General features: G+C 47.7%; 1 protein-coding gene across 1 annotated transcript in view; it reads left to right on the top strand.

The window, feature by feature from the left end:
• FYCO1 (FYVE and coiled-coil domain autophagy adaptor 1) overlaps positions 1-22,235 on the top strand; it is a 78,378-nt gene extending 56,143 nt beyond the window's left edge. The window contains 4 exon segments of the mRNA XM_017855742.1: positions 2,866-2,961; positions 8,135-8,345; positions 16,326-16,435; positions 18,257-22,235. Of these exon segments, the coding sequence (XP_017711231.1) occupies positions 2,866-2,961; positions 8,135-8,345; positions 16,326-16,435; positions 18,257-18,332 (493 nt within the window). The 3' untranslated portion in view covers positions 18,333-22,235.
• The last annotated feature ends 922 nt before the right edge of the window (positions 22,236-23,157 follow it).

The raw sequence follows: 23,157 nt of genomic DNA on the forward strand, positions 1-23,157 counted from the left end.
CCACTATGACTCAGAGAGGTGTGGACTCCAGGACTGCAGTGCCAGGGGCCGCCTGGTTTGTGCTCACCACTTTATTCTGACTCGCTTCTAATGTGGAGCCTTGGGTGTGTCCTCCTTTGGGAGCATTTGGGACAGAAGAAAACCTTACTCTGAGGCAAATAATGTAGACATTCACTGGGCATGGGCTGTGTGCACAGCAGGCTGCCCAGGAATGCCAGGACGGCACCCACAAAGGGACAGACAAGTTGACGGACTGGAACGTGTGCTCGAGAGAGATTGATCTCAGCTGACCACTGGCTCCAGACAAAAACTCGGACGGAAAGGGTGGCATGCCATCACCCAAGCTAGCAGTAGGCTGCCATGACCAGAGCAAGGGGAGGAGGAAGGCCGCGTGGGCAGTGAGTATCTGGTGTCTTCGCTGAGACTGCCTCGATAGCAGGGAACGGAAGCAGCTCTAGTAGGAGATGGGGTGCCCTCTAGTGGTCATGCTTTGGTTGCCGTCCTTTCTCAAGCTCTTAAATCCCTTGACATCCTCTGAGTTGCTTGAACATTTTCTACAGTATCTCACGGTAAGAAATACATTTTGCATGGCTACCTAGTGTGCATATGTGTACACATACGGTCAAAACAAGAGCCTCGAGGCTGGCCGCAGTGACTCATGCCTGTAACCCCAGCACTTTGGAAGGCTGAGGTGGGCCGATCATGTGGTCAGGAGATTGAGACCATCCTGGCCAACATGGTGAAACCCCGTCTCTACTAAAAATACAAAAATTAGCTGGGTGTGGTGGGTGCATGCCTGTAATCCCACCTATTCGGGAGGCTGAGGCAGGAGAATCGCTTGAACCGAGGAGTTGGATGTTGCAGTGAGCCAAGATCGTGCCACAGCACTCCAGCCTGGCGACAGAGCAAAACTCCGTCTCAAAAACAAACAAACAAAACCCAAGAGCCTCATAAATACTTATCCTCGCAACATGCAATATACTATTGTATTTTCTATTTTATTCTATTTCTTTTAATGTTGGTCATAACCTCCTGATTCACAGCCCACTAAATGGGTCATGACCTACAGTTTGAAAACCTATTGAAAAGAAAGCCCTCTGCCCTAATGTTACCTTTGAGACTGCATCACCCACCTGTCCCACTCCCACCTCACTCATGCAGGGCATCCACCGGGACCAGCAAGGGTCTGGGAAATCTGCTCTGTGAATCATTTGCTTATAGGTAATCAGGCGTTGTCTGTCATCACTGTGGTCAGGGAGGAGGGTGATGGAGGAAGAGAAGGAATCATAGATTAGGACATCTTTTATCCTGAATGCAGGAAAATTGGGAGAACCAAGTACAGCTTTCAGAGTCTCTCTCATTCTACTTTATTTCTTTATCTCATTTATGGTATTTGCACCTTGGACAAGGATGAAAGCAAACAAGCAGGCCTGACTGACCCTGGCCTGTCTCCTCTGGACTTCTGCTTCCCTGCTGTCAAGTGGGTGGCTGCACGAGCTGGCTCCTTGAGCAGCTTCTTGCACTGATGTTCCCTGTTTCTGTTTGTCCCGGGGTGAGGGGTGGGGGCCTGGAAGCCAGCGACTGGAAAAGCAAAAAGAAGGAGGTGTTAGGCAAGGAGGAAGATAGAGGGTTGGGGCCAGGAAGAAAAATAAATGCCAGAGTGACAAGGCATGCCCCCGGTGGCAGCAGGTGCTGCAGCCCGCGTTCTTTCTGCACCTTCCCTGAGAAGAGCAACAGAGGCCAAGGGCAGGAAGCTGCTGACCAGAGCAAGCCCACCTCTTTCTCAACCAGTGGGCTTGCAAAATGCTACCTCTGAGTCCTTTAAAACTTACAGCCTTTTCAAGCCATCAGAACCCAGAGTCCATCTGGTTCCATTTGCTTCCATTTAGAAAAGGAAAACTAGGGTCTCAGGAGGAAAGAGCTCACCATGAGTCACACAGTCACAGTGCTGAAACTGGAACCACAGTGGACCCCACCACAGTCATACCACGTCCCCTGCCCTTAGGACCACAGAGACCTCAGCTAGAGGGAACCCCACTGCTCAGGGCTGGTGGCATTCAGCTCCTGGAAGAGCACAGATTGTTGCAGCAATTTAAAAAGAAGCCACACTGAGTGGCAGATCTTCCTCACTGACGCCTTCACATGAGGATGAAGCCATTATTTCTTTTCTGGACCTAGGTTTCCTCTTTGGCAGAACAAGGGAGTGGAGCTGGTTGGGCTCTGGGGCACCTGAGATTGTATAAGCCCCTGGCTGAGCTGGACCTGGGGCCCCACAGGGAAAGCACTAAGTTGCAGTCAGGGTATCTAGTTCTGGCTCCAGCTCTGCCTCTGAGGAACTACCTGGGCCTCTGTGTCCCCATCAGTGAAGGCAGGGACTGCAATCTGCCAATATGTTCTAAGAATCCATAATTCAGAAGGTGTTAAAAACCTCCCCTGGGTGCCTGTTCTTGTGCCCCAGGAATAGGCCAGAGGCTTCTCTAGTCGTGCACTGGCACTGAGAAGGCAGGACCCAGTGGTGCTGTTACCTTGGTCCCGTGGCAGTGGCTCTGCTGGCATGGGCTAGGAGAGTGGTTGATTGTGTTTCTGCTCACCCTTCCTATAGCAGGAGGTCTCTTCCCTACAGCTGCTCCAGGGAAACTGCTGTAGCCCCTGTTGTCTTCTCCTTGTCCACCTGCTTGGCCCTTGCCCCTGCAGCCCTCCCTCTACCCACAAAATCTGCTGGGGTCTCTGTCATGGCCTCTGTGATTAAAGGATCTCCCATGCATCTGGATTTGGCTGCCTGAGACTCCAAGACTGCGGACCCCAGGATGTGAGGCCCTGTGTGTTGATCGCTAAATGACTGTGTTCTCGTTTGTGACATTTCAGGGACACTACATCAACCTCGCTAACGCCTGAGGACACTGAAGACATGCCCGTGGGGCAGGATGCGGAAATCTGCCTGCTGAAGTCTGGAGAACTCATGTAAGTGGCAGCTACCACCTGGGTCCTCTCCAGGTATGGCGTTGGGAGGAGTAATGGCCTCTCCAGTGTCGGCGCTGGGGACCACCCCGGGGGCTCTAACTTAATACCAGTGGGGCTTCGTTTATTCTTTTTTTTCAGGTATAGCTTGTATATGTTAAAATTCAAGCAAGTATACAGTGCTTGATTTCTCATGAATGATACAGTGTAATCACTACCACAATTAAGATATAGAACTGTTCCTTCACCCTGGGAAGTTCCCCGTGCCCCTTTATAATATTCCTCCCACACCTCATGTTCTTTTTTCAAAGTAACTTTGTTAATTTTTTTATTGTATGAGCAATACACTTTCATTGTAAAAAATTAGGAAAATAGAGATAAGCAAAACATGTTGGCGTATAGCCTTCCAGTCTTTTTTATATACCTATATACATATAATTTTTGACACAAACATATATTCTAAATCTTCTTTTGCAGTATTTTAAAACTTGCTATAGCATGAGTATTTTCCCACATGACCGAGTTCTCCAGTGTTGTATCCAGTGGCTGCATAACTGTCGTTGAATAGATTCAGTCACTCATTCACAGATATTTATTATCACAATGTGCCAGGTACTATTTTAGGTGCTTAGAGCATGTCAGTAAACAAAACCAACAAAGGCTCACCCCTCGCCCTCATCAAGCTTACATTCCAGCAGGGGTTGACAGATGACAAGCTGTCAACATAATTAAATAAGTCAATATTGTATAAATGTTACAAGGTGGTGCTTGCTATGGAAAAAGATCAAGTAGGGTAACAGGGAAGGGGAATTTGCCATTTTAAATAGAGTGACAGTAAGAAGATAAGACTTGAAGGAGGTGAAGGAGTTGCCAGGCTTCTATCTACGGGTATAGCATTTCAGGCAGAGGAAACAGGCCTCACAAAGGCCCTGCGACGGGATGGTGCCTGGCATGTTGAGGGGCCGAGAAAAGGGCCAGCATGCCTGCAGCAGAGAGAACCAGGAGGTGGAGTCAGAGTGGAAATGAGGGTCCCAGCACATAGGGTCTTGTTGGCTATTGTAAGGACTTTGACTTTGAATCTGAGGGAAATGGGACCCCCAAAATGAGGTGTGTAGCATTAAGAATGACTTAATCTAATTTACATTTGAAAAAGAATTGTTCTGGTTGTCATGTGGAGAATAGATGATGGAGGACAAGAGCAAAAGTGGGGAGACCAGTTGAAAGGGTATTAGAGGAATGCTTGTTCCTTGGACCAAGTATTGGCAGAGAGGGCAGAGCCAGGGCAAATTCTGGACCTATTTTGAAGGTGGTGAAGATAGAATTTCCTGAAGGGTCAGATGTGGTCGTGAGAGAATAATCTATTCCACCAGTCCTCAGGTGACCTTGGACCACACTTGGACAAACACTATATTGAATTATGGGGCAGACCAAGCAGGAAGAATTAAATAGCTAGCCCACTCACAAGCTGTTGATGCTAGGGGAGTATGAAGTGTCAGGGCCACCCTTTCTGGAGAGCAACTTGGCTGCAGGATGTACCAAAAGCTCAAGAATTGCATTTTCTCTTTGATGCAATGGGCCTATGTCTGGGAATTTATCCTGAGGAAATAATGACTGGATGTGCAAAGATAAAGCTACCAAAATGTCCCTTGCATGCTACTCACAGCAGTGACAATTAGAAATAGTAAAAGAGAACTTGAGTGGTCATGAATGGCTGTTGAATTTTGCCAGATCTTTTTTCTACATCAATTGATAAGATCATAGACTTGTTCTTCCTTAGCCTGTTGATATGATGGATTGCATTGACTGACTTTCATATATCAAACCAACCTTGCATACCTGGGATAGATCCCACTGGCTGCGGTATATAATTCTTTTTCACACCCTGCTGGATTTCACAAAATATCTAAAGGATGTTTTGCCAGATGTAGAATTGACAGTTTTTTTCTTTCAGCATTTAAAATAAGTGTGCTGCTACTTCCCTCTGGCCTCCATGGTTTTAGATGAGAAATCCCCTAGCATTCAAATTGGTATTCTCCCATAGATAATAAGTTATTTCTCTTTGCCTGCTTTCACGTTTTTTCTTTGTCTTTTGTTCTTAGAAGTTGAACTACGATGGGTCTTGGCATGAATTTCTTTGGGTTTTTCCTATTTGGGGTACACTCAGCTCTTGAATCTCTAGGCTTATATCTGTCACCATATTTGGGAAGTTTATAGCCATCATTTCTTTGAACAGTTTTTCAGATGTACTCTATTTTCCCACTCCATTTGGGACTCCAGTAATACAAATGTGAGATCTTTCGTCCTTGTCTTGCAGGTCCCTGAGGCTCTGTTCTTTTTCCTTGCACCCCGCCCCCCAATTATCTTTTCCCTGTGTTGTTCAGATTGAGGAATTTCTGTTTTTCTCTCTTCAAGTACAACTGTCATCTTTATTCAGCTATTGAGTGTCCAGTGACTTTTTTTTATTTTGGTTATTGTAATTATTTAGGTCTAAAATTTCCATTTGGTTCTTTTTTATGTCTTCTGTTTCTTTGGTGTGAGTTTTCCACTTTTTTATTGTTTCAAGAACATTTAAAATTGTTATTGAAGCATTTTTTTTGATGACTGCTTTAAAAGCCTTGACAGATAACTCCAGCATCTGATTGATGTCAGTGTCGGCTTCTGTTGATTGTCTTTCCTCATGCACACTGTGATTTTCCAGGCTCTTAGGATAACGAGTGGTTTTCTAGTATATGTAGGTGGGGGGCTCAGAGACGCTAAGCTGTTGTGATTTTCCTCATATTCTGGGGGTCCTTAATCAGTCCGCCTTCCTTCTCCTGCCCTTCACTTTTACTACAACTGCTGAATCATTTTCAGGTTTTTTAGTGGCGTTTAATGGGAAAGAACAAGGAAATGTTTGAAATCATTTATAATAAAACTTGTAAAAAATCTACCCTCAAATAAAGGGATGAGGAAAGTTATGAGATTTAGAAGTAATTAGAACACACAGATCCAAGGCATATCCTTGAGGAGAATAGGATAGTACTGAGATAGGTCGGCTGGACGTGGGAATAAAATGCGAGGAGAATGACAACACCTTGAAAGTTATTTTTTTCTGCCTCTTTCAAAGAGAGTGACAGCAAGCTAAGGATTAGCAACCACATCGTGAGAGCATCTGAAAACATGTTAAAGGTTGGGATTATCTCAGAACACTACAAATGTGTTAGTACCCTTTGACTCATGTAAACTGGAATTTCTGAGGTCACTCAGTGGAATTCACATTTGTAACATGAGCCTTATAGACAATAGGCATCTTAAGATTATATTATATTTGAGCAAACCCTTGATTGTTTTTGTTAAGATCTCCTTTGGAGAGGCTGAGTATTGTCCTTGTCACTGAATAGATGATGTCTAGAATGGATGATTGAGGCACAATCCAAATACCTGGGTGCCAGGGGAGAATTCTGGAGCATAAAATTATAAAATGCCCCAGCATTAATGGGGCATTATGTCAGGGTAAGTGACTTTTTACATGGTAATATGGTAACATTTCCACATTACGAGAAAGATGTCTGTTCCAGAATGGACCCCCACACCTGCCCTCAGATTCTTGAAAATTGTAAATATTGGTCGAGGGGTCTTAATTAGAAATAAAATTTAACACATGGAGGAGTATTGCATTGAATTGAATTCTCACAAAGGTGAGTACTGGAGCTGTTCTTTGAAGCATGCTGGTTTTTTCATCATTTCTTACCCTTCTCGTTAGTGTTGGGGAGTCTGTCCATTCATCTCCACAGGTTTGGAGGCAAATGAGCCCTCAGCACCACCACTTGCTGTGCAGTATTGGGCAAGTTACCTAACCTCTTTGAACTTAGTTCCCTCCCCTGTGTTAAAGGGGATAATAATACATTTTCTCCACAAAAGGCAGTTTGGTATGGTAGGAAGATGATGGCTTTGCCTCAGACCGTGTGAGCCTGGATTGAATTTCTTAATCTTTTAGAATCTTAGTTTCCTCTTTTGCAGAATGGCAACAGTCATGCCTTCCTCGTGGAGCTACTGCAGTAACATGCAAAATTGCTGAGCACAGGGCATGGCCTATGATGGCTGCCACCTTCCCATTTCACAGTTGAGAAACTGAGGCTCAAAATGAGTGAGTGATTCACCCAAGGCCACACTGCTCCTAAGTTGCAGCTCTGCACTGGAGGTCCTGCCTCCATGACCGTGAGCTAACCTAACTGCCTCCAGAGTTGCACAGTGTAGGAGGGGTGCCACTCGGCCTGGAAGGGTCCCCGAGGGCCTGGAAGGGTCCCTGAGGAGCAAGCTCCCCAGGTTCATCTTGTAATCTAGTCCTTGCAGCAGTCCTGAGGCAGGCATGGTTGTCCCTGTTTGGCAGATGAGGAAACTGAGGTGTATGAGAGGGTAAGCCCTGCAGCTGGGATGCAGTGAGGCAGGTCCCTTGGCCCTAACCTCACATTCTTCACATAATACTCTGGGTCCAGGACAGAACCCCAAAAACAGAGGAACTCACTGTCAATGAACCCTGTAAACTTCTTGAAGAAGCTTTTATCTACCTAGGGAGAGTAAGAACAAGCTTTTCTCCCCAAAACCATTGTATTACTTGCATCACTCCTACATTATAAAGAGTATGGGATATTGGCATTTGAGGAAAGGCCAGGGTTTCCATGTGGAATCTTACAATGGATGCCAGATGTGGCTGAGAAGATGGACTGTATTGAAAGGCTGGGAGGCTTGTGCTAATTAGGTGAAAGGGTGAGGCAGGGAATTGGAAGGAGAAATGGCAGAGAGAAAACAGACGGCTGAGCAGCAGGGCACCTTCAGGAGAGCAGCAGAAAGCTGTGCCTCGGCACTCACTTCCTGTCCACGAGGGCTGTGGAGCAGGTCAGGCCATCCTCAGTTCCTTAGTTCCCATGGGCTTTCAGCTCCACACAGGCAAATATGTCATCTGTATTTTTTACTGCTGTGTCCTCCATGCCTAGAACTATGCCAGGCATGTAGTAAGCGCTCAGGAAACATTTGTTGGAGTGAACTGCCCATCCCGTAATTAAGCATGTTGGCCAGGGTTACCCAGGGCTTATCCTCTCAAGAAGTCTCCAGCCCCCTCTGAGCCACAGATGACCTGGCCAGTGGACACAAACACTTTGCCCAGTCAATCAGATCCCGCTCTGTATTTTTATTTTAGGATCAAAGTACCCCTCACAGTGGATGAGATTGCCAGCTTCGGGGAGGGTAGCAGGGAGCTGTTTGTGAGGTCCAGCACCTACAGCCTGATCCCCATCACTGTGGCCGAAGCAGGCCTCACCATCAGCTGGGTCTTCTCCTCTGACCCCAAGAGCATCTCCTTCAGCGTGGTCTTCCAGGAGGCCGAGGACACACCGCTGGATCAGTGTAAGGTAAGGCTGGGCTCCCTGCCTGTGGGCTCCTTACACACACATCTGGGTACTCGGGCAGGCCTTTCCCAAAGCAGGGCAGTGGCCATCCCACCCTCTGCTGGGCAGGCCTCAGCTGGAATGTTCTGAGCCGTGTCATGCAGAGAAGGCAGAGCACCTGGGCCTTGTCCAGTTGGGGAGGGAAAGACCCAGAGGTTCTGGAAAGCTGTTTTCAAATGTCTGAAGGTCACACCTGTGTCAAACAGGTACAGTCTGCCCTTGGGATAGATGGGTAGGTGAAAGAGGAATACAGACATATGACTCAATTTAAGGATCATTTTCTAATAGAGCTATGCAAAGCAGGAATGGGTCACCTTGGGAGGTGGTGACCTCTCTTCCTCTAGTTTTTAGCTTAGGGCGCATCCCACCTGGAAGGGTGTCAGTAGAGACGACACCAATGTCACTTGGGTGGTCGAGCTTGAAATCTTGGTGGCGGGTACCAGTTTATAAATTCCTAAGACATTCTAGGCATGGAATGTTGACAGTGCCTGGACTGTAGTTCTCAATCTTGGCTGCAAATTAGAATCTCTAGGTGTGGGATCCAGACATCTCCAAGTGATTCCAATGAGCAGCCACCGGTGTAGATTGAGAACCACTGGTATAGATCAGGGAGTTGAAGCCAGAGTGGAAAGGATGGGGTGGAATCCAGACCACAGGGACAGAGGTTGGGCAGGGCTCCGTGGGTGGCTGATTCAGTACGAGGCAAGGAGGAGGGAGACCCACGCCTGAGGTCTGAATTTGATGCCTGCAACTCTGCAGAGAAAGGGTGTAGAGGGATATGGGAGGGAGAGACGGTTTGGATGGAAACACAAGTTCCATTTGAATCATTCTGAGTGGAAGAAATGATAAAAGTAGTTGGGCCTGCTGGACTGGAGCTGAAAGTGGATCCTAGCCTGGGAATACGACTGCAGAAATCTCCGTTTTGCAAGAATTGCAAGGATCAAGATAGGGAAAAGCAAGCTAAAGTCATGTGAAACAAGAATTCTGTGAAGTCTTCGCAGAAACATCTATTAGTCCCTTGTGTTTGGTCTACTGGGTGCCCTCGAGGGGCTTGAGGCTGAGGGATAAGGAAGGCCCAGAGCAGGAGAGCCCAGCTAGGAGGGCCACACAGCAGTTCCTGCTCTGATAGAGGAACATGTACCCGTTTGGGTTTGCTCTCCTGCCATCCTGCCCTGTTGGAATCTGCTCATTGCAGGGATCGCTTTTGTCATTTCTCTGCTTTTCAGACTCACTCTCAAAATGTAACTCTGCTCCCTTGGGTTGGCCTTGTTTATTGGAGTCTCATATTCTGTCTTATTTAAAACCGCTCTGCCCATCTTACTCTTTTGGGGCTTGTACCCAGCTCCTCATACCTACCTCTGGAGCCCTTCCTTCTTGAGCAGTTCTGAGCCTCCGCCCAGGAGGTCCTGGCACAGCCTACATGCCTGTCAGCTCCACACTAACAAACGGCAGCACTGCCAAGAGCTGCCCTTGCCACTCACCATCACATTCCCCAGACCTACCAGGGCCCCTTCTGAATCCACCCAGATCAGACACCGTGAGTGTTTGTGGCAAGGAGGGAAGGGACGAAATCAGGGATCCAGGCCTTTGCTGTTTTGCCTGTCCACACGTGACTGGGCTATAGGCTTCTCCCCTTGCTCAGTCCCTACCCACTCAGTCCTCAGGAGCCTGGGGTTCCTGTGTGGCTCTACCAGGAATCAGGAACTTGGGGACCTACTGAGCCTTCCGCATCTCTAACTTCCAGGGGGTCCCATTGCCTTTCCCCACAGTGACACCAGGGGGCAGAAGGGGCCCATGTACAGGATGCTCAGGTGCTCCTCTGCCTTCACAGGCCACTGTCACCAGCCACAGATCGGGGTGGCTGTTATCTCTGCCTGAGGTCGCCCAAAGAGACCATGGCCAAAGTAGCCTTTTTCCACACATATGACCTCAATATCTATCCCGGGGACTCCCTGGGTGCTCTCCTGACCAGCCTGGGCCTTAGAGGAAATGACAGGTACAGTGCAAATTGCAGCACTCAGACCTCATGATTACGGAGGTATAGACACAAGGACTATGCTGTGTATTTGCAACCATTTATTGAGTGTCTGCTGTATACTGGACTCTGTAGGCCCCGCAGGGGATACAGAGAGATGAAGGAAGCTCACTGTGTAGTCGGAGAGAGACTCTAATCAATAGACCCTTGTGATTCCAGGTGGCTTCATGACAGGGGTGGGCGGGCACTGTGGGTACCCCTGCGAAGGGTGCCTAGCCCAGCCTGGGGAACAGAGATGAGGAAAGGAGACCCCTGGGTGATGGTGAAGGCCACAGTGGAGGAAACCAGGAGCAGCACTGTGAGGTGAGGTGAGGGGCCTGTGCGCTTGAGGAGAAGCATCCAGTAGATGGAAAAGCACAGCAGAAGGCCAGCCCCGTCTCTAGGGGTGCCTGTCAGATACCCCCCACCCTGTGCCACCCTCTCTCCAGACCCACTTCTTCCATTATAGTCATGGACTCGACACTGAGATTAGAGATTGTGAATCTAGGCAAGGCACTTGGTGAAAGAAATTATGAACCAGGTCACCAGTGTACACACCGCTGGCCTGAGGCCCAGGGACAAAGCAGAGAATTGGATCCAGACCCTGTCCTCTCTCTGGGCAGAAGATCTGTCTTTGGCCAGAGAAGCTCGATGGCCTGCTGGGGTGGGCTTCAGAGGGAGTCAGAGGAGGAATCAGCTGACAGCAAGGACACTTGACTTTGTTTTTTAGCTTTATTGAGATATAACTCACCGACTTGAAATGTGCAGTTTAATGGTTTTTAGTATATTCACAGAGTTGTTCCACCATTACCACAGTCTAATTTTAGATTATTTTCATCACTCCAAAAAAGTGATGAATGTGCCCATTAGCAGTCACTCCCCAACCTCTGCCCCCAGCAACCACGGATCTATTTTGTGAATCTGCTGATTCTAGATGTTTCATGTGAATGGAATGAATGAAAAACAGCTGGAATGAATGAAAAGGCTACAGAATAAGATGTTTTAAAGAAATGAAGAGTATCATTTTCACGAACACACATCAATCTATGTTAAACATGTCCTCTTCAGGGGACCTGCCTTGAGGAGCTCTTGATGTTGCTTGTAATCAAGGTAGTGGGTGCGAGGGTATGCAGGGTGAGCACACCAAGGCCCCCATGTACACAGCAAGCCTTCCCCTCCAGCAGCTCCTTCCCGTACACCCTTGTTGCTGTGTTTGAGACCAGGCCAGAGTTGTTAGGTTGTGAATCACAGAAACAGAACCAACCCCTCACCCTCCCGGGATCCTTAGTCCCTGGTGGAACTAGAATGTGATAGAATGTTAATGGAAGTAAATGAGATGTGGTGTGCAGAAGAGGCAGCATGGAGCCTACGTATAGCAGGCCCTCAGCGTACACTCTTTGTACACCTTTGTCCCCTCTAGGCTTGTCAGGGGCCCATCCTGCTCCCTCACCACCACCAGCTGCCAGCCTGAGCAAGCACACGGTTGTGTTAGGGACACAGCGCTGATTCTCCCTCCGTGCCTTTTTCATTCCCCTTTTGATTTCTCTTTGATCCACATGTTTGAGTTTGTTTTTTAGTTTTCAGATATTTTGAGATTTTCCAGAGATCTGCTCTTGATTTCTAATTTAATTTCATTGTAGACCTAGAACATGCTTTGTATAACTTGAATCCTTTGAAGTTTGAGAGGTGTTTTCTTAATGGCCTAGAACAAAGGTGTCCAATCATTTGGCTTCCCTGGGCCACATTGGAAGAAGAATTGTCTTGGGCCACACATAACATATACTAACACTAACAATAGCTGATGAGCTAAAAAAACAAACAACAACAACAACAAAAACTCATAATGTTTTAAGAAAGTTTACAAATTTGTGTTGGGCTGCATTCAGAGCCTTTCTGGGCCGCAGGTTGGACAAGCTTAGCCTAGAATGTGACCTACCTGGGTGAACGTTCCAAGTGCACTTGAAAAGGATGTACCTTCTGCTATTGTGGGGTAGAATGTTTTTTGTTTTTTTTTTTGTTTGTTTGTTTGTTTGTTTTTTTTGAGGCAGTTTCACTCTTGTTGCCCAGGCTGGAGTGCAATGGCGCGATCTTGGCTCACTGCAACTTCTGCCTCCCAGGTTCAAGCGATTCTCCTGCCTCAGCCTCCCAAGTAGCTGGGATTGCAGGCAAGCGCCACCATGCCCAGCTAATTTTGTATTTTTATTAGAGATGGAGTTTCACTATGTTGGCCAGGTTGGTTTTGAACTCTTGACCTCAGGTGATCCACCCACCTCGGCCTCCCAAAGTGTTGGGATTATAGGCGTGAGCCACCGTGCCCAGCCGCAACGTTCTATTATAGATGCCAATTAGGTCAAGTTAGCTGATGGTGTTGTTCGTCTTCTGTTTCTTCATTGAGTTCCTGTCTACTTATTCTATCAATTATTAAGAAAGAGACATTGAAATCTCCAACTATAATTGTGAATTTGTCCATCTCTCCTTGCAGTCCTACCACTTTTTGCATCATGTATTTTGAAGCTCTGTCATTAGGGGCATAAACGTTTAGGATTATTGTCCTTTTAATGAACTGACATATTTATCATTATGAAATTATCCCTGGTAATATTCTTTGATATAAAATCTATGTTATGTGATATTAATACAGTCAAGCCAGCGTTCTTTGGGCTAGCATGCTAGCCTGGTAATCTTGTTTACATCCATTTACTTTTAACCTATTTGTATCTTTATATTTAAATAGCATTTCTTGTAGGCATGATAGGGTTGGGCAGAGTCTGGTAATCTCTGCCTTTTCATTGGAATGTTTAGGCTATTTTCACTAACTGTGATTGCTGTTAAGGTTAGGTTTGAGTCTGCCATCTTGGTATTCATTTTCTCTTACCCCATCTCTTTTTTGTCTCTCTTCCTCAGTTTGTGAGGGCAGTTGTTGGGCTCACCCTGTTCCTGTCTCTCAGGGATCACTATCCTGCATTGCCTGATAACCAGTGTCTTGAAAACTGTCCTTTTCATATGTTTTCTATTTTTTGTTTTGTTGTTGTTTTTGTTGTTGTTGTTGTGTCCTGGGAGGGTAAATCTTAGATATTCTCCCATGCCTTTAAATATGTTGTCTCCACGGCCAGAAACAGCCAGACCCCTTCTCACTAGCTAACTTGTCCTAACTCAGCATCACCTTTTCCAGGAAGTCTCCCCTGGCATTCAGCCTCCTGCCTCCCACCCCCAGGCTAGAATGGCGCCCCTTGCCAGTTCTCCCCTCCTGGTACTCTCACCCCAGTGTAACTGAATGTTTCCTTCTTTGTGATCGCCATTAAACCACAAGATTCCTGAGGGCAGAGCCCTTTGTGGGAATTCACTTCATTTTGGGAACTGTGTAGAGTTTGGGAGCATGTAGAGTTTTGAGAAATATGCAGCTGTGTTCAAGATTAAGTTGAGAAAGTAATCGCATCCTTATATTAACAACTATTTTGGATTCAGTTATTTTGTACAAGTTAAAAATGTTTAATAGGAAAAAATAAAACTGAATGTAATAAAATTGTATTTCTGAAAAGAAGCTACATTTTATTTTGTAAAGAATAAAAATGGTCACTTCTGGGGAAGTTTACCTCATTAGGAACTCAAAGTTGCTCAAATGCTGCTTCCGTCGTCTGTAGACCTTCTGGTCCATATAACCATTTATGTGTAGTCAGTCTTAAATGGAAGTCTTAGGGACACTTTATAAGACAAGACCCTCTAGGTGCTAGTCACTTCTTTAAAAAAAAGAAAAAAGAAAAAATTAAGGGCTGGGTGCAGTGGATCATGCTTGTAATCCCAGCACTTTGGGAGGCCAAAGCGGGCGAATCACGAGGTCAGGAGTTCGAGACCAGCCTGGCCAACATGGTGAAACACTGTCTCTACTAAAAATACAAAAATCAGCTGGGTGTGTTGGTGTACACCTGTAATCCTAGCTACTCAGGAGTCTGAGGCAGGAGAATCGCTTGAACCCAGGAGTCACAGGTTGCAGTGAGCGGAGATCGTGCCACTGCACTCCAGCCTGGACGACAGAGCGAGACTCCACCTCAAAAAAAAAAAAAAGAAATTTTAAATGTTGGTGGCTCTCGCCAGGCATGGTGGCTCACACCTGTAATCCCAGCACTTTGGGAGTCTGAGACGGGCGGATCACCTGAGGTCAGGAGTTCAATACCAACCTGGCCAACATGGTGAAACTCCGTCTCTACTACAAATACAAAAATTAGCCGGGCATGGTCGTGGGCGCCTGTAGTCCCTACTACTTGGGAGGCTGAGGCAGGAGAATTGCTTGAACCTGGGAGGCAGAGATTGCAGTGAGCCAAGATCATGCCACTGTACTCCAGCCTGGGCAACAGAGTAAGACTCCATCTCAGAAAAAAAAAAAGGAAAAAAAAATGTTGGCTGGCTCTGCCTTATCTCCTGGTATATTTTCAGTTTTAAAATGAGGCCTGTGAATGATGGTTTCCAGCTGCATCCATGTCCCTTACAAAGGACGCAAACTCACCTTTTTTATGGCTGCATAGTATTCCATGGTGATATGTGGCCACATTTTCTTAATCAGTCTGTCATAGCGATGGACATTTGGGTTGATTCCAAGTCTTTGCTATTGGAATAGTGCCGCCAATATAAACATACGTGTGGCATGTGTCTTTATAGCAGCATGATTTTATAATCCTTTGGTATATACCCAGTAGTGGGATGGCTGGTCATATGGTACATCTAGTTTCTAGATCCTTGAGGAAATTCCATATGTTTTTCCATAATGGTTGGAACTTAGCAGCTGGAAACCATCATTCTAGCAAACTATCACAAAAAAGAAAAACCAAACACCGCATGATTTCTCACCTCATGAGGTGGGAACTGAACAATGAGATCACGTTGGACTCGGAAGGGGAACATCACACACCGGGGCGTATCAATCGGGGTGGGGGAGGGGGGAGGGATGTGCCTGCGGAGTTATATACCTGATATAATGATGAATTGATGGGTGCCTCGACGAGTTGATGGTGCAGCACACCAACAATGGACAAGTTATACATATGTAACAAACCTGCACGTTATGCACATGTACCCCCTAGAACTTAAAGTAAATAAAAAATAAATTAATTAAATAAATAAATAAATAAAATTTAAAAAAAAAATGAGGCCTGTGTCTTAGCTGGTAAGTAGGTTGAAGAGCCTACCCTGGTGGGGAAGAAGTGAGCCATTCAAAGACCTCCCCCTGAGCCCTGGCCCTGTCCAGCACACACCCTTTGCACAGATGTTGTCTCTGACAGTGAGGCCCTTCAAAGATCGTCTGAAAAAAATCAGTATTACTGTCTCCTGGGACTAATTTCTCATTCTCAGGGAAGGTAGAAAGTGAATAGGAGGCTGAGGCACAGATGCGGGAGGATGAAAGAGTCCTGGGGCACAGGGACCAGCCAAAGCACAGCCAGGAGACAGGCCTAGGTGGAGCCAGGGACGTTGAGCCTAGAGGAGAGTGGGCCCAGCAGCTTTGTGCCTGGAAGGTTGTTATCTGGAAGGAGGTCTCAGCCTGTCCTGTGAGACCCAAGGGCAGCACCAGAACCAACGGGAGACAGCTGGACAGGTGGATCCCACCTAGACTAAGCTTCTTATCCTGAGGCCAGAAAAGGGTTTCTCCTTTAGCGCATGGAGTGTTCTAGCATCTTCTGTGTTCAAGGCTAGGGGATCACTCCTTAAGGGCGCCAACCAGGTCATGATTCTGGAAGAAACTCATAGCTACTAGTCATCAACAGCCTCAGGGTGTGGGATGGCACTGTGCCACTACTGGGGCTGGTCCCAGCTCTAGCCCTGCTCAGCTGTGACCTCGGGCAACACACAGCCTCCTCCCCGAAAATAAAGGGTCTTCCCTGAGGATTCCGAGAGCCCTCTCGGCCTCTGTGATGTTTTTGCCTATCTGCTTTCCCTCCCAGGTCCTCATTCCCACGACCCGATGCAACTCCCACAAGGAGAACATCCAGGGCCAGCTCAAGGTTCGCATGCCTGGCATCTACATGCTTATCTTCGACAATACCTTCTCAAGGTAGGGCCACTTCAGGCACCAGCTCCACATCTCCAGGCCTCTCTTCCACCTCATCTCAAGAGCAGAGGTGGACACTCAAACAAATTATTTGTCAGTAACTTATTATTAATCGTTCTTGATTGTTGACCACTCTCCCATGGTGTTCCAGTGTTTGTTTAGAGATTTTGTGGCACACAGGCTCATGCTTGCAGAATCTCTCCATGTCACTGCTGAGGGGAAGAGGAGTGGCACTCTTAAGTCACACAGCCAGTAGTGGCGCCAGATCTGAAACAGGTGGTCTGGCCATTCTGAACTCTTAATAACCAAGGTGCCCTTTCCCTCTCTCTGATGTTGATTCCCACTGCCCTGCCACTGCCCTGCCCAAAGAAGGGGCTCAGGAAATACAATGGAAGGACTGAATGAATGAATGAACGAGAAAGGGAGGAATAAAAGAAGGAAGGGCAGAGCTTGAGATAAGCAGGCCCAAGACGACACCGCGAAGCCCCTGGCCGTGTGGCGGGAGCGGCAGGTGCCATCTCTGGGAAGCACTCTGAGAACCAGCTAAGGTTCAGGAGTGTATAGTTTAGAAGATAGGAGAGAAGCTGGACAGGAGAATGGGAATAGGGAGATAAGGTCAGAGGGACAGCAGGAGGGGAGCGGAGAGAGGACCAGCATTGACTGAGCAGCCAATCATGTGGACAAGGGTGGTTAGGACTGCTGGGCACCTGCCCCTGTTTATGTCTTCTGCTTCAGCACAGACCCCTTAACTGGAACTGGCTCTTTAGAGAGAACTGCCCAATCTGTTTCTGGCCACATCCTCTCTGAGCAAGGTCCTGGGCTACTGGTCACATCCCCAGCATGAGTACTTGGCTCTTAGTAGAATAACTAGACAGGACACTAGGGAAAAGCTATGTCATCCCCTCACCACCTCCAGGCCTTGAACTGCCAGGGCTTGTGGCCAAGAGTGCCCACCACAGGAGGGGTTGGAAGATGAACTTCCCACCTCGCCCCCTCCTGCCCCTCCCTATACTCCCAAGCGGAAATGAAAGCACTCCTGGAGTTAGCAGGACCTCATGGCATAGGCCTGTCATGGCCAGAGAGCTCTCTTTGGAGCCACCCTCTACCCCAAGAGTGGACATGAGCCCCAGCCCCTCTTGAACAGGATAGGGCAGTGGTTAGGAGAATGGGTTGGGGACCACCAGGCCCAAGCTCTGCTCTTCCCCCAACGGCCCTTAGTTGAGTCTCCATTTCCTACTCTGCAATGGTAGCCACACTGTGGTTTGATGGAGAGACCAAGGAGAGGTATGATGAGGGCAGAGCACCGTCCCAAGCCTGAGCAGGTTCCCAGTTACCCCTGGAGGTGGCCATGGTGCCGTGACAAACTCTGGCCTTGGCCCCTTGAGGTCATCTCAGGGAACTACTTGAGATTTCCAAACTATGGATGTCAGAACTAAGTTAGCTGCCAAGTCAGAAAAAATCCGTGCTGGCCTCCGCCATATGCCTCCTCCCATTGCCTGCTCCTCACCCCCCCATACACACACTGTGCAGTCCCCACCGCCAGCTGCTTCAGAGCAGCCACGTGAGGGAGGTGACATTCACAGCCTGTGACCAAAAGGACATTTCTGTACCCAAGCCTCAGGAGAGTCCACGGTGATGTCCTGAGACCTCCTGACCCTCACAGGGAGAGAACTCCACTAGACAGACAGGAAATGGGGCACGGGGCTCCAGCACCCACACCCGACCAGGTCACTGCAGAGACCACAGAGGCCTCAGCAGCAGCTGCCACGCCTCAGACTTTCAGCTCTCAGGTAACACCCTCCCTTTCCATTTCTCTTTCCTCAGGTTTGTCTCTAAAAAGGTATTTTATCACTTGACGGTTGATCGGCCTGTGATCTACGATGGAAGTGATTTCCTGTAGCTTCAGCACCTCGGTAGCTGCACTTCATCCACAGGAAACACTACTCTTCCTCACCTGTCACATAAAGCATTTTTTTAAAACGTCAGCTGCTCCAAAATCATCAACTCTGCCCCTCTGGAACAGAGGCCCCTGAGCTGCCCCTCAGAGGCGGCGTCCGGGGAGCACTTTGTGCTCAGCACTCTGCACCGGCCACTCTTAGCCCCCAAGGCTTTGAAGGGCCCAGGCAATGTTTCCATTAAGTAGAGACCCAGCTGTTCTCACACCCAAAGGGATGCTCTGCCAGAGGTGTAAACACCCAGGAGACCGTCAGCCTCTCCTGGGAGCACGGTTGGCACTAGGCCTCCTGTGGAGAGTTTCACGGGCAGGGTGATCCCAACTTCTGCCTGTGGAGAGATTTTCTGCCCTGCCCCACCAGGGTCTCACATCTTGGAGACCTGAGCTGGGTGCCCTGGCCATGCCCTGTGGCTGTGACGCCCTCAGGTACTCCCGGGAAGAGGAGGCACACAGCCGTCGCGTGAGTCAGGGTGCCAGGGAACCCTCCTGAGATCCTGACTAGCCTCCTCCAGTCATGCTCTTGTCCCTCACTGCCCCAGTAAGCTGGAGGCTGCTCCAGAACTCAGCAATGTTGGAGGGGCCTCTAAGCTGCACTCTCTTCCTGGCCCTTTTGTCTGGGTGATTCTGTCCTCAAATAAAGCCCTTCACTCAGCCAGGCCTCTCCACAGCCCAAAGCATTGCCCTAAGAATCAGAAGTAAAGATAATCCGAGAACAAAACCCACTGTACTGGGGGCCTGCGGTGGCTGTGTGTACACTATATCTAATGCCCAAATGCCAGCCAGTGTGGATGTCGTGACCACAGAGCAGGCTTGTGCATTGGCTTTAGAGCTACTCCTCAGCTGATGGCCCATGTTTGTTTATATAAATAAGAGCTTCTGCACCGCCTGCAGACGTGTTTACTAATGATCATAGCCAGGATTAGAACCACTTTCAAACACTGGGGCCTTCTTAACAAAAGTCTTTGATAACTTAAAAACCAAAGTGACAGAGTAAACAGAGGCATGATGGATCCCTGGGCCCCACTCCCCTCCTGACAGGTTCCCTGACAGCCCATTTGCCCACTTCCCGCTGCTCGGCCCGCACCTGACCTCTAGGAGACATCCCCCCTTGAGGCAGAGAGATCCTGTTGCCTGTTCCCAGACAAGAATTAGTTAATCTTCCCTGTTCTCTGTGGTCCTTTTCTTCTCCAACAGCAGAGAGCTCACCTTGGACAGCTCTTTGTTCCTTGTTCATGGAACCAGCTGCCCGCAGTCAGGTCCCAGGTTCTTCCATGGGTGAACAAGCATCTGACAAAGGTCCTACTTTGGCCAGGGGTGAGGGAGAGAGCCCCAGGCAGGCTATCCAAGAATCTGAGAGCTGGGCCCAGCAATTCCTCCAGCTAGCCTTGTGACCCAAGTCCAGTCACACATTTCCCAAAGTTTCTCTTTGTCATAACCCTGGTCTGGCTGGTTTTGAGGGCTTGAGAATGGGTCAGGAACTCCAGGCGAAGTCCAACAGAGACCCCAAACCCACCACACACCAGCAGCCACAGCCTCACCACCAGCAAAGAGGACTATTGTGGGGCCACAGCTAAGGAGTCATTTCTGGAATGGACTCAGACCTTTGAACAGGAGAGTTGGGCACTTCCAGTCAGTTGACACAAAGCATAAGGAATGGGGAATAGAACCTTTCAAAGAGGTTGCCCAGAGAAAAGCTGGGCCTCTTGCATTTGGCTTCCTTGGAGCAGCCTCTTCTGGCAGAAAGCCATCAGGTGCTCAATCATCTTCCCCTGGCCAAGGCTCTGACCGTGCTTAATATTGGAATAGAAGTGGCCAGGCCCCCAGCGACTCTTCTTGGCCTCATGTTTGTCCTCACAGGCATGCCACATGGCCTGAGATGATTCAGAGCAAATCATGCTAACTTTGAATCCATCCAGCCTCTTGCAAAAGATAATCAGGAGTCAGCTTGTTCACTGTAAGAAAGAAACTAATGAAAGAGAACCCAGAGCAATCTAGAATCTTTGAGTGCTTAGCTTTCTGAGGATACTGCTGAGACTCTGGCCAAGCTGATGACCTTCTGAAGTGTCATTGGCACCATATGCAACAAGAACCACCATTCACTGAGTAGCTGACAGGTTTGGGGCCCGGGACATTCCATCTGAGGTCCTTTCTGAACATGTCACTCACCACAGCAGAAGACTAGTTGCAGCTTACCCAGAACCACTCCTCCAGGAGAGCTGGGTGTCTCGTGCACACCACCTTCAGCGCTGACTGCCATTGTTCAAAGAAAGCCTTTGCTGCATTCGGAGGACTGCCCTGTGCCCCGAGGTGACTTCCTAACTATGTGGTTTCATTAGCAAATTTATTTTTTGTGCCGAGTGGACATTTGTATTTTGTTAGGTTGCTGTTCAAGCTCAAGTTTGCTGTGCTCTCTGCAGCTACAGAACATCTTGGCATATTTAAGAGTGGCTTTTATAAATAGCTTTATTCTGATTTTAATCAGATTCCCAACTTTACTGAGAATTAAGGACTGGGGTACTTTTTAAAAAATGCAAATAACAATTGAAGAACCACTGCTGCAGTTGGTAACCCTGGCTAGACTGAATTACACTAGAAATCAGCCAGAAGGAAGCGTCCTTGGGATCCCAGATCACTCTTTAAAAAAAAAGGGGGGGGAGGGTGAGCAGCCCCTTGATGGCTCATCTCTCTGCATAACAGTCACGTCTTCATATCGATACCAGATGCCTTCTTCATCATGCCACTGAAGCCACTCACCACCGTCAAGAACATACCAACCTCTGTCAGACGTACTTAGCTGCAAACAAGGAGGCACGTTTGGCACAAAGTGTCCTCCAGGTCCAAGTGGACTCTACAGAGTGCTTGACCTCAACACACTGGACTCCAGGTGGACTGGACCAAGAGCAGGCAAAGACACGGGAACTGAAAAACTCCACAGGGTTTGGAAAATAGAAATGAAAAACCACATCATATAACTCAAGAATAGATAGTGTTTTGGAAATTTTAAAATTATCATCTAAGGTGGTGAAACTATTTCAGGCCAAATGAAAGGAAATCCCCATTTGGGGATGAAATCACAGAGCCTGTGTTTTGTGATATGGTTGGATGTCCACTGATGAAATTTTAAAGAAGTTTCATTTTTAGAAGTATACCTGATTTCATTTTTTAAAGTGCACATGATTCTACATGTGAGAATTCTTTAGGCCAAGAAACTGTCCTTGGCTCAGAGGTGTTGGGAATTAAAGCAGAGAGAAGCCATTCGTGATGCTGAGAACCAAGGATGGTCATGTACACAAAGACCATGGAGACGGCCATTCTTGTTTACAAAACACTTAGCAAGAAAGCACTTTGTAGGGGAACCTTAGTAAATTCTCATTTCATTACGTTTCTTCCAAGGAAACAGGAGAGACTGAATTAATAATTCTCTCTTTCCTCTTAAGCACTTTTAAAATAATAAAGTATATCTTGAAATTTTAGGAGGCATCTCTGATTTTAAAAAAAGAAAAAAAAGAAAGGCTGCTTGACGTATGTTATCCAGAGACACTCTGCCTCTGGTGGCTGCAGAGCAACTCCCAAGCCTCATTTGGAAGGCTTAACATTTGGAATTGCACTTTAATTGATTAATCCTCAATTCATGTGGCCTTACGGGATGGTGGGTCTGGGACCCCAATTCATTCTTATCTGCCAAAGAATTACCTAGAAGTACATCAAACACCAGCACCCCACCTGCACAATGGGGGTGGAAAACTTTTGTATCCCTAAGCATATTATTTTATAGTGTCTGCCATGCCATGTGGAAATACTTTATTTTTTAACCTCAGGATTTAAATAAAGTAAACACTACGACATTTAGACATTTGTCTCTCATTTTTTGGGGATATAAAGTCATGACAAAGTTATCCAGAGCTGAGTTGGAGTTGAGCTGTGCTGCTGGGAAATAGAGCATCTTTTATGGTGGCTTTTCAGGGGGACTTTAGCCAGCAGATGTTCTGGGAAGTTTCCAAGTGGCCTGGCACCTGGCTACTTCCGGCCTGCTGTGAGGGTGGTGTTTAGACCTACCTGAGACAGCCTGTCTTTCAGTCCATGCTGCTATGCCCTATGGGCTTCTAGCCCTCAGCTCAAATGTCCAGATCTCCCAGGGCACCCACAGAGCATTTCGAACAAAGAACAGACATCTGAGTTTACCGGAACAGTGGGGCTGGGGAGAAGCATCATGGATGGCCTAAAACCACGATTAGTCAATATGAGGTACAAAGCTGGGCAAGACTGCCAGGCCGAGATGGCTGGCAGAGGAAGAAGTCAGCCCTCCCATTCCCGCATACCCTTCTCTGGCTGGGTCAGCAAAGAGCCTGGACAGAGGCCCAGAGGGGCGTGTCCTGGTCAGTGCTGGATGTTGGACTGAGCTCAGGCTGGGCAGCCCACCCACACTCACCTCACACCCCCACTCCACGGATGACCAGGGCTGTGTCCATGGAGTGCTCTGCGCCTCAAAAGAACACCTCCCCACACCGCCCTTTCACTGCCCTTCCTCCGCCAGCCCTCTCCTGCTGCCAGACTTTCGTTTGACCTCTTCTTTAATCTTTTACTCCATGGAAGAAGTCACATTTTCTGTAACTCTGGTTCTCTCCCAAGGGTAAAAGACAGTGTCTCCTTCATCTTTATCTTCATCTCCCTCCTCCCTTCCCTCCCCACCGCAGCAGGAAACATGCCAGGCAGGAAAGGACTCAAAAAACACTGAATTTAAAAAAAAAAATTAAAAAATAATAAAAAATAA

This window comes from Rhinopithecus bieti, unplaced genomic scaffold (genome assembly GCF_001698545.2).
Source record: "Rhinopithecus bieti isolate Rb0 unplaced genomic scaffold, ASM169854v2 scaffold_39746, whole genome shotgun sequence".
Classification (NCBI taxonomy): Eukaryota; Metazoa; Chordata; class Mammalia; order Primates; family Cercopithecidae; genus Rhinopithecus; species Rhinopithecus bieti.